General features: G+C 35.9%; 1 protein-coding gene across 2 annotated transcripts in view; it reads right to left on the reverse strand.

The window, feature by feature from the left end:
* GXYLT1 (glucoside xylosyltransferase 1) overlaps positions 1–12626 on the reverse strand; it is a 55866-nt gene that overhangs the window by 13076 nt on the left and 30164 nt on the right. For both annotated transcript variants that reach the window (XM_060024591.1, XM_060024590.1), the window contains 3 exons: positions 9983–10234; positions 3977–4100; positions 3589–3761 (listed from right to left, as the gene is read on the reverse strand). In XM_060024591.1, coding sequence (XP_059880574.1) covers positions 3589–3761; positions 3977–4100; positions 9983–10234 — 549 coding nt within the window. The remainder of the gene's footprint in view (positions 1–3588; positions 3762–3976; positions 4101–9982; positions 10235–12626) is intronic.

Raw genomic sequence — 12626 nt, forward strand, 5'->3', positions numbered from 1 at the left:
AACTGATTATTCAGAAACCTTCTCTCTCAGGTTTATAGGACAAGAAACTTAGCAAAAACACTAAAACTGTAGCCTACAATGTTGTCAGCACTTTGCCTACCACCAGGTTTGAGAAACTCAGATTTCCAGGAGAAACCTTCAGCTCCTTGTCACTGCAGACCATCACCTTACACAGCACGTCATCACCGCATCTAGCCCAGCCCTGCTGCTGCCTCCCTTCACCCATCAACCCAAACAGCTCAACGCCTGACCTCCTCGCGGACCTTCCACAACCCCTGAGGCTTTTTCTCAGGCAATTTTGGCCCAGCCTGCTCACCTGGCAAACTCTTACTCATTCTTCAGGGCTCACTTCAAATGCCTCATCAACAAAGACTTCCCTGGCTCTTCGGGGCAAAACTTGCACTCTTTCACAGTCCTAGTACAATCTGTGTCTCAGTAGATTACGTACAGTTCAGTATCTTTAACCCCATTCCTATTACTGAGGCTGTACTAGCAAACAATGAGAGCAGTCACGAGCAGATACTGAGCATCTAGCAAACAGGGGCATCAGCTCTTCTCCTGACCCCCACGCTTACACCAAACCACTCCTGTTATTTTACTTATGTTTTTGTCTTCACGTCCACATAAGATTAGACACAGTCTAGCAGAGCAGTGAACACACCCACGTGAGAGATGAGTGCTCACATACACTTCTCCCCAGGTATCAATGAATTAGCTGCATGGATAGCACTTGATATAATGCTCCTTAAGCAAAATCATAAATCCAGTCCTTATCTGGATTTGCCCCAAGTCTTGGTCCCCAACATATTCAGAGACCTGGTTCATGCATCATCTCCCCCTGTCAATCCACCTTAATTAAACAAGAGCACCGTAAGAACAAGGAAAAAAAAAAGAGAGAAGAACAGATATCTGGGGTGGTGGGGCCAGTATAATTTTTTTCCAAAATCAATATAAAGTAAACGCTTAAAAGAGAAAACCCCATTTACAAAGGCAACAAAGAATATAAAATACTTAAGGATAAACTTAAGATATGTTCAAAATCCACAGTATGAAGAAAACTATTAAACATTCCTGAAAGACACAAATGAAAGACAGGCCTTGTTCTTAAGATGTCTCAACACCATTAAAATGTCAGCAGTCACTAAGTTAATATGTGAAGATGATACACGCCCAACAAAAAACCAAGTTTTTTATGTAATTAAATGAGTTGATATTTGTGGAAAAATAAAAATACAGTAGGTAGGAAAACACTGAAAGGACAGGCTACGAAGAGGAAGTAATCCTATCAGATATTAAAATACAGCACAAAGGCTTTATAATTAAAATAGTGTGCAAGAGTACACAAATGGACAGATCAATGGAGCAAAACAGAAAATCCAGAAATTACAAATGGAACTTTAGTATATAATAAAGTCAGTATCTCAAATCTTTGGGTTACAGATAGACTTTTAAATAAATGGTGTTGGGACAAGACAGCTATTTGGAAAAAGATCAAATTAGATCTATTCCTCTCTCAAAAGAGTAAATTCCAAATTGAGCAGAAGGCTAAATGTAATAAATGAAAAAGTATATAGGTGAATTTTTCTATAAGTTGAGTATAGGTAAGGAAAGACTTTCTAATTACTACTTTTTTTAAAAAAAGGTTTTAAATTTGATTACATAAAATTTTTAAAAAACAACTTTGAATGGTAAAAAATTCCATGTACAGTCAAATTGGGAAAAAAAATTACATGAGATGTCACAGAAAAAGAACTAACATCTTTAATACACAAAGAACTTGCAACAAATGGTGGGGAGGTGGGGAGTAGAGACCGAAACTCCCTCATGGTGATGACTGTACAACTCTGTAAACATGCTAAAAACCACTGAATTATTTATACTATGGGTGAACTGTGTGGTATATAAAATATGTTATCAATAAAAAAGATGTAAAAACGGCTGTTAAATATATAGAAAGATGTTCATCTCAATCATAAGAGAAAGGCAAATTAAAATTAAACTAAGATTCCATTTCTCACTTGTTAGAATGGCAAAAATTTTTCAAGCTTGATAATACACTCTGTTAGGGAGGCTGAGTAACAGGCCTCGTCATGAACTGTTGGCGGGAATGCAAATAATCCCCATGTAAGGAAAACAGGCGGTATCTTCAATTAAAATTATCCCATGTCCAGGAATTTACCCTGAAGAAACATCTCCCAACAATACATATATATGTATGGCAAAGTTATGCACTGCTGCGTTATTTATTATTCAAAATGCTGGAAAAGACCAAAATGTTCAAACATAAGAGATTAAGTGAATAAACTCTGGTACATGCACAAAATGGAATATCATACAGCTGTTTAAAGAAAAGAAGCATGAAGAAAATATTTATAAATGCCCAAATTTCCAGAATACTGTAAAAAAGGCAAAGCGCAAATAAAGATGAACAGTATGCTACTTCTCATGTAAGAAAAGGGGAATTACAAAACATACACGTATCTACTTACCAGTATAGGAAGGACAAACCGGAAAATGAAATTGGTGATGGGGTGGGGGGCCTGGGGTGGAAGGATGGGGAAGGAGTGCTACTTCTGAGTAAACCGTTATATAGTTTCGACTTTTTGAAGTATATTAATATTCCTCATATCAAACTAAAGTTAAATCAACAAAGATGAGGGGGAAAAACTTAAAACTGAAAGCATACAGAAACACATGAACCCAACTGTATTTCCAGTGAATGAATAACCACACTGAAAGAAGGAGAAAAGAACTGACGCAAGTAACTTCTGTACATAGTACTGAGTACACACCCTCGTCTGGGGCAGGGGAGGGGCGGGGGGAGGACTAGAAACAAATCCTTTATAGTAGGCTGGTTTTTCAAGAACAGAGGAGCAGAGATAGCAGTATGAATGGAGCATTTTTGAAATTAGTTTAAGTGTACTGTAGAACTAAGCAAAAGAGGAAATATTTTATGCTCGGAGCCAGGATTCTAATTGTGGAAGAAATGAGATAAAACAGAAACAGAGTAGGAGAAGGCAAGGAAGGGGCCTAAGGGAATGGAACTGGAGGCACTGGTGTGAGCACATGACTGTGTGTGGTTGTATATTTGTATTTCCCAGCTCTGCTGCTGAAAGGGCTTAGAAGGGAAGACACCCTTGTAGCAATAAGTATCAGAGTTCCTTTGACAGCTGATTTCAGGGTGAGGGCAGGGAATGTATTAACAAGACGAGCCTGGGATATTTTGTTTGGACAGAGAATGCGGAGGTACTCAAAATAATGATGGGAATATGTCAAATGAGCACAAGAGGTAGCCAAAAGGGCTCCCAATCGCCAAATCTGGCACAACTTCAGCATCAATATAAATAAAATTGAATACTGCATTATAAATCATGGAAAAAAATACATATCAATGAGTTCACACTGATAATGTATAGATCAGTAAGTGGGAAAAGGGGAGTGCTCTTCCTTATAGCAGAACGCCAAGTGCCAGAGCTAGATGTGGAAGGAGTGCTGGGTTTATAACTCTTGAACTAGGGTAAAGGATATGCAAATTCTCTGTAAGCTTGCGAGTATGTCCACAAAAACATTTTTTTAAAAAAAGCTTACATTTCTCAGTGCTTCATAAATAGCTCTAAACGCTGGTTGCTTATCATCATGGTAAACACCTCTGTTCCCATGAAGAATAAAGATTCCTTCTTCTTCGGCTTCTTGGCAATTGCTTCCATATATGCAATGATCTGGTCGATAATTCCATTGACACGGAAAAACAAAAAGGCTTTCTAGGCAGAGACAAAACAAAAAAGCAAACATACCCTAATTCCACAGAATTAATACTTTGCAAAATTTTAGTTTAAATTTAGTTTACTCTGTCTTAAAAAAAAAGAGTGATAGCCATTAGTATAAGCCAAAATCAAATAAATGCATTTCTCCAGTTCTGACTAAATATTAACTATGATTATTTTTACAAATGCAAAGAATAAATTTAAATGATTACCTGGATTATGAAAAAATATGATATTCAACAGATCTTGATCACCCCATGTGATGTTCAGTTTGTATTTTTTAAGCAGTGGCATAAGTATATCTCCCCATCGTAGTCGCACAGAGGTCATATCATTCTGTTGGTAAATACATTAATGAGATTCTCAGGCTTCCAGGTGTAAAATGGCAGCATAATGACAGTTCCCCATTCTTCCCTTAGCAATTGTTACAGATCAAGGGGAGAAGTGTAAACTTTCTTTTTTTTTTTTTTTTTTTGTGGTATGCGGGCCTCTCACTGCCGTGTCCTCTCCCGCCGCGGAGCACAGGCTCCGGACGCGCAGGCCCAGCGGCCATGACTCACGGGTCCAGCCGCTCCGCGGCATGCGGGATCCCCCCGGAACCGGGGCACGAACCCGCGCCCCCTGCATCAGCAGGCAGACTCCCAACCACTGCGCCACCAGGGAAGCCCAGAAGTGTAAACTTTTGTTTCAAAACCAAGTGACCCTAATGTAAACATAAATGTCAGTAAAACTGTCCAGCTGGAGTGCAGAAGAGAACAAAAGAAGGTATCTGAAGCTGCACAAAGAAGTGATAAAACTAACAGATGTCAGGGAGGAAAGGGAAAGAGAAAGTAGGTGGTAGTTTAAGTACTATGACTGTGACCTCATCTTAAAAAGCAGATAGCTTTAGTACCTATGTCATATGTCTAGACACAGTACCTCTGTCTCTATCATACAGCTGCTGAAGATCAAACCTGTTAATATATAAATAAAGAGTACTAGGAAGTACCTGGCACAGTGTTAGCTATTATTATCACCATGATCATTATTATTCTTAGTCTGATTTGCCAACCCTTTATAACTGGCATTTCAAAGAGGGCATTTGAAATTGATAAATCAAAAATAGATACTGAATTTCGTCAGATGCCTTTTCAGCCTCTACGGAACTACTCATAGCTCATACCTAAGGAAACAACAGAGTTGAAAGAGGGCTGGGGATCAAGTGAACCTGGGGTGAAGTTGAATACTAAGTCTTTTATACCAATCTGACTCTGTGAAACTCTCCAGACTTAAACCAGTACTCCTCAAAGTACAGTTTGCAGTGTGCTGATCAGTGAATTTTTCATGTCCTCTACAAGATTTAAGTACACAAATTAAGAGTAAGATTTAGAAACATTTATAGCAACTTTATGTCTATTTAGTCTAATATTTTCCTAGTAATTTATTTATATTATTTTTAGAAAAGCATTGCCTCATGACAGATTGTAAATAATGTTTAAAAAAACACGGATTCTTCTCCACAGATAGCTTAAAAAACATTATTACAAGCTATTCTAGGATATATAACAAACACAATGGAGGTATAAACAATCTATCCTTCGAGAAAGAAAAGTCAGAATTCCTGGGGGAAAAACTACGTATTTAAACTAAATATAATCTGCTATAATTGTATTACCTTTGTGTGAAATTTCTCAGAATGCAGTAAATACAGTAAACTATACACAATCAGAAATAAATCTGGAAAATGACTGAAGCAAGTTTTACTTAAGGAAATATTAAGAAAATACTTTATTGAAAGGATGACTCTGAAATAAGTCACAGATCATGTTCACTAAATGTTCTTAGGATCTGAAAAGGAAACTTCTGAATTGCTCAAAAGGACCAAGACCAGAAACAGATTAAATAGACAGGACTGGTGGACCCCTTGTACCATGTCAATGTTCAAGTCTTCACTGGATTCTACTTATGAAAAAAAAAATGTATAGAGAGACAGAAATACACCTATTCAAAGAAATACATCTATTCAAAGAAAAGAAAGATAAAATTACAAGGTCCAGGGCAGTTTTAGGGAAAAAAGAAAAAAATCAAGGGGTGGGAGGTGGGGGGGGGACCTTTACAATACACGTAAAGGAAAAGTCCTACTAGAAAAATACTGGACAAGAAGCAATAACACTAGTATTATTTGCTGAGGATACAACCTAGAATATCCAAGACAACCAACAAAAACTATGAGAAATGAGTTTAATAAAGAGGCATCATATATAAAAAGAGCTCAAGTCAACAGAAATGGAAAAACGGCAAAGTACAGAAATAGTCAAAGGATATGGCCATACAGCCATTCACAAAGGAGGAAACAAAAATGGCTAAAATTTGTATGAAAAGATTTTCATCCCACATTGGTGGTACAGTCAGGAAAGTAAAAATTAAAATACATGAGATATTTTTCAGCCATGTAACTACATATTCATACTAGTACACACAAACAATAAAATCAAAACATTCTTTCTCCACAATATCACACATATTAAATGTGACAGACTATATGTACTGACATAAAAATCATTTATATATTTACTAAGTGAAAAAAGCAAACTGAAGATATATAAAAGAATTCTACATATAAATGCTAATGTACATGTATATCTGTTTCAAAATACTTTTTTAAAGGGTCTGAAGAATACACAGCAAAGTTTATAATGCCATTTGGGCAAAGGAATGAAACTGAGGAGAGTGGTGTGTAAAGGGGGGACTTGTCTTTTTACTCTATATGCAATGAATTGCCTGAATTTTTATAAGCATGATTTAGTTTTGTAAATTTTTTTTTAAAGAAAACATTGTAAATCTTACAGTACAATACCTTGAAAAGTACAGTAGTACAGTACAACAGCTGGCATACAGGAACTGGCATCAAGTGAACAGGCAAGAAGAGTTACTGACTGGAGGAGGGAGAGGAGGTGGGAGATGACAGAGCTGAAGTATTTTTGTAATTTTTTAAAAAGATGTAGTTCTAATTTACTAATTTCAGCAAACCTACCAAAATGCACATGCATTATATTAAGATAAATTAGTTTCATTTCTAGAACTATGTATGCTTTTGAAAATAGACAGACTCATTATTATCCTCAGTTTAGGTTACAAACAAATACAAAACTGACAGGTGGCTATTCCTATTATGTTCCAACAATGCTAGAAACTGAGAATTCATCAATTCCCAAAGATTAGTTACTCTCCTAATCTCTGAAAAGTTCCATCCCTTTTGGTAAGATGTTCATTGATATTGTTTTAAGCTCTACACGTAACACAATAAAAGCCCTCCATCACATACATCTTTCAAATATGTAAAAACGACCCTCACAGCCACCTCACAGTAAGTATTCTCTTTTTTTAAATTTTTCAATAATTCATTAATGGCCTAGTTTCTAAAACTTCTGTCTGTCCTCTGCCAGTAATTATCTACTGAGTTGCTACTTTACGCCAGACTCCATGCTAAATATTCTGAATACAAAGCTGCATAAAAGACACACCCTGCCCTCAGTAGATGGAGAAAACAGGCAAAAATTACTTTACAAAGTAATACATGGCACGACATGAACAGGGTACAGTAAATATACAAGAAAAAAATTCTCAGGATGCCTTATTTATATTCTCTGGTTTTTAGCTAATAAATAGAAAAAGGTTAAGAAATATCTTAATAGAGATTCAACACTGCAAATACAATCATAATACAAAATACAAAGCAGTATCTTAGCCAGTGTTATATCAATGTCTATCAAGCATTATGAGAAAAAAAACAAAAAAGTTAAAATTTTACTATTTTAATTTTTAAAATATATAATTATAATACATCAGGTTGGAACTGAATAATCATGAATGGTAGGGCTGGGTGACAGCAAAGCAAAGACTTTAAAACATGGCCATGGCCACTGTCCTAAGTGGGTAATCTTACAGCTTTTCATGTGATAGGCACTATGGGGTAACATTCATGGATCTGCGTGAAACAGTTTGAAAAGTTATTACAAGTAATTCAGTTACATCACTAGAGCTCTAAAATTTAAGATCTGTGCCAGAAATTATAGAGTTAGTAGGAAAAAACAAGGCAATGTTTGCTAAAGGTATGTTTGGAAATCAGGAAAAATAAAAAAGATATATGAAAAACAGAACTAAAAATCAATAAATTTTGTAGAAACATATCAGCAATCATAAATACAATATTTAGAAACAGAGTAAATCTGTGTTGTTCCCACTGGGCAAGAATAGAGTTGTTTGAAACAGAGGGATAGTAGGTATGAAGTAAATTGTGCCTACTAAATTAATGTACTATCACACTCATATTTTTCTTCATTAAGTCATTAATACATAGAAAAAAACAAAAGCTTGAAAGTTTAGAAATTATTTCAACTCATATCTACATCTCTAGCTGGTTTAGAACATGCCACAGACAAAAAGAAAAGGGAAAGGGGAGAAACTGTTAAACATATTTAAGAATGATATTTAAGTAAGTAAAAGGTAAATAAAAAATAATCAGAGATTTGAACTATATAGCTGCAATCTGAAATTTTCTTAAAAATCAAGTAATGGTGTTACACTAAATTATCTCTAAGGTTACTGCAACACTACACTTCTCATAATTCTAAGAATTTCAAATGAAGAGCTCCTGAGCAGGCACATTATTCCTTAGCACATAATCTTACAGCACCATCTTCTGGTATAATATTACTGTGCATAGTCTAACCATCAGAAAAGTAAGAAAACTCATGGTATGACACCTGTTTTATTTAGTAAAACTTTATGGTACATGAAATTTTAAAACTCAAAATATATCAAAAAATTGGGTAATTGAAGAAAGATGTTCACTTGTAAGCAAAAGCAAAGGTTACACTGGCCTCATTAATGCATTCATTTGTGGAAGACAAAAGTGAAATGAAATCAAGATTTCAGAAAGGTACAGAAAATGGGAAAGCTAAAAAAAACCCTAGGTTTACTAGATCTTTACAGAAGACAAGAGTGATGGGTATTAACTGTCTTAAGAATGAAATGGCGAGATGTGAGTGGTGAAGGCTACAAGCAGTACTGCTGCCTAGAGTAAGGATAAGAAGGGACAAGAGATTTAAATCAGACATGCAGAAAGGAGTAATAAGTAATGGTGTAAATTCTGGTCCACCAGAAGCCATAAGAAAAATACCAGACAAATATATATATACACATACAAATATACATATATATTCATACCATAAAAGACATAATATCCCTTGATATTTGATTTAGTACTAACTAGATGTAAAAGGATAAACAGTGAGTCTCTATCAGTGTTTCAGAAGCCACTGCTTTTAGCTAACACTGAAGTGCTTACTATGTGTCATGCTCTGTACTAAGCATTTTGAATGGGTCTCTTTTAAAAAGACAACCTACATAAGTCCATTTATTATCTCTACTTTTCAGCTGAGAGCACTGACATTTGAAAGTTAACTAGTTGGCTAGTGGTTGTGGTGAACAGGTGGCAAAGCTAAACGTAAGGCTAAACCACTTGACCCCAATGCCCCCAGACTACAACGACTTAAGGACTCATCAGCATGAAACTGGTAAACAGCACAACACACTCATGTGTTCAGAATATGCAGAATAAGAGAATTTAAATAGCCTCACTCTTCTACTGACCCCACAATTTGAGAGATGAGAAACACACAGGAAGTTTTTTTTTTAAGTTAACTTCCAATAGCACCAAAATAGCCAACATTTCCTATGTGTTAGCCTCCCTTCTAACTAATTTAACCCTCACAAAAGCCCTATGACATAGGTACTGTTATCTATCATCCCATTTCACAGATGAGGAAATCAAAGCCCAGAGATGTTCAAAACTTACCCAAGATCTCAGCGTCTGAACCAAGCCAACGGTTCTTAGCTCTTAACCACAATCTGTGTTCCCCCAAGACGTACCACACTTTAGATTCAAGTATTATGAGGCTGCACAACTACAAAATGACAACTCCTGCCTGGAATACCAATCTAGGAAGGTGATGTTCACACTTGCTGCATTGTTACTTCATTGTAACACCATCTGCTCTGACCTACTGTAATGCTCTAATAAACAGAATACTAAGAACACACTTTTCTTCAATTATTCTAGATAAGTGGAAAAATTCTGAATAGCTCGATCTAGTTTTTAATAAAGCAAAATTAAATTGGAAACCAAACAATATGGAGGGAAAAGAGAGATAAGTTAACCTGGATCGGTGACTTACCTTGAAATACTTCCTTCTCATTCTGGTCATGTTCATCAACATAACTCCAGAGTTCACTCCAGTTTTTCCATAGTATGGATGTCTGGCAAAGCGATTATACCAGCCTATTCGAGGCTCTTCATGTTCTGGTGCCATTGCAGCAATTTGTGTGGAATTAAATTTCTTTAGTAAAGACCAAATATCATCAACGGGCCGTAAAAAAAGGATATCAGTGTCGACATACAATAGTGAGTCAACTTCTTTCAGGATTAACTGTGGGGAAAGATATTTGAATCATTAACTGTAACTCTATTTAATATAAAACATGAAAGAGGCTTTCATTATTTAAAAAACGCCTAAGAGAGAAACTAATTGACATTAATTTTTAAAAGTAGTTTTTCCCAAGTCTCTCATTTTTTACAAGAGCATATATAGATGGTCTGCTAATCTCTTTAATTAACTTTTAGAGAAGAAAAGCTATAAAAACAAATCAGAACAAAAACTCAATACTAAAAATTGGAAGAAAAAATAAAAGCAGTAGCCTCAAAGACTAGGGTGGAAATGTTTTTCATAATGGAAAATAACATTAGCTTCGGTGAACTGACATATCGAATCTTAATTTCCTGAGGTAAATACAGAAATTAATCAGTACAAATGGAGATCTCAACTCGTCCCCTCAGCCTGTAACACTAATGGCCAGCACCTTTACCTCATTCTGGGCTCAGCCAGCAAATGGTAGAGCCAAAATTGAAGTCCAGACCACCTAACTCCAGAACCCATGCTCTTATTTCTGAGCTTACTACCTCCCAACAAATCGAAGAAAATGTGCACTCACATAGCAAGGGTGAAGACAAGACTTGTCTTGGAAGACTCGCTATGTCACTTTCCGAGAGACGTTAAACCTCCAACATGCATCTCTTATAGGAATTTTCAAGGGTACGTTTTTATTTCTGCCTTATCCATATACTTTAGAATGTGACTCCTGCGAATTTAAATGTATTGCCTATTCCAGTGTATTAGTAAGACTCAATGATTAGGTTAACCTAAAGGGTTTTGGTTAAGAATACAAAGACGATAAGAGCTTGATCTTCATTCTGCTCCTTTTCAAAGCTGCTACCTCCTCCTGCAGTTACGAAGGTAGCAGTTACGAAGCTGAAATCACTCCATGCCCCCACTGATTTAGTATCAGGCTGGGGAAAAATATCTGACAGTTGGCTACAGAGCCTGAGTAGAGAAGGCTCACTTGTTCAAAGACTACAATTAAAAGGGTATGTATGTATGTGGATGTCTGTTCCTCTCTCTCTTTTTGCGGGGCGAAGAGTGAGGGAAATTGTTTTTATATCAACATTTTGCTTCTGTACCATGAGACAAATGTGTGTTTACAGACTTTTGTATTGTTAGCAATCTAGGAAGACACTACAGGAAGCTCCAGGGTTACTGTTGGGAGCCACTGCCAACTGGAGTTCATACATAAGGTTAAATAATAACCACGTCAGTATTTTTCTATGCTTCCTTTTGGCGGAACAAGGAGTCGGCAGAGCTTACATTGGTTCTTTTAATCCATCTATTTTAGAGGAGAAACTTAGTAAAAAAAAGGATTTTACTTAGAAAAATGAAGAATCAATTTACTTAGATCTGGTTAAAACGATGCAGAAGTAAGAGTGAAGGACGAGGACAATTTGACAGGCTTCAAGTATTTAATTTTAGTATTCAAATTCCATTTAGGAATTTAACCAGATTACATCATTAAATGATCTGGCAAATTTCCTATCAAGACATCAACAATTAAACTTGTTAATAATGCAGAATAAAACAGAAGAGCAATGACTGTAACCTCATGCTTCTTTCATCATTGTTTTTCGGTGACATATCTGTGTTTATTTAATGTCATAATGTGCTTGTTTAATGTCAGCCTCCCATATCAGACAACAGGCTCTATGAAAACAAGCAATCTGTTTCATTCATTCCTATATACCCAGCACTTCATTACAGATACTTGGTAGAATAGAGGCACTCAAACTATTAAGTAAATGATGTAACACTGCAATGATTCAACATAAGATTTTTTTTTAATTTTTAAAATTTAAGGCCTACATTAAGTACCTAAAACTTCTTAGGCTTTTCCCCTTTAATCCCTTATTTGTGTGCTTCTTACAATGAAAGCAGGTAATGAGAAAGATATCCTAGGATCCAGATTTTTTATGCTCAGCAATAAAGCTACTGGTTAGGCAGACTCAGCTATCAAAATGTAACTTAATTTTAAATTTTAACTGACATCCTGGATTTGATAAACTCTATTCTTAATATACTAAGAATTGCCTTAATCCACTTAATAATAACAAGTAACTTAAGTTTCTTCCCAGTAATTCACCTTCCAGAAACTTGTGAGCTTCTTAAACTCAGTATTTCTAACTACCGTAACTATTTTAAACATTACAGTGGTTCTAACAACTACTGAGAATTTTAAAACTATCAGTGAATTCAATTCAAAATGGAAAAGGTAAGCTGGCTTCTGAATATTTTTATTTATTTTTATTTATTTTTTCTTTTTTGGCTATACCATGCGGCTTGCAGGATCTTAGTTCCTGACCACAGATCAAACCCGTGTCCCCTGCAGTGGGAGCTTGGAGTCCCAACCACTGCACCGCCAGGGAAGTCCCTGAAT

Source organism: Delphinus delphis, chromosome 11 (genome assembly GCF_949987515.2).
Source record: "Delphinus delphis chromosome 11, mDelDel1.2, whole genome shotgun sequence".
NCBI lineage: Eukaryota > Metazoa > Chordata > Mammalia > Artiodactyla > Delphinidae > Delphinus > Delphinus delphis.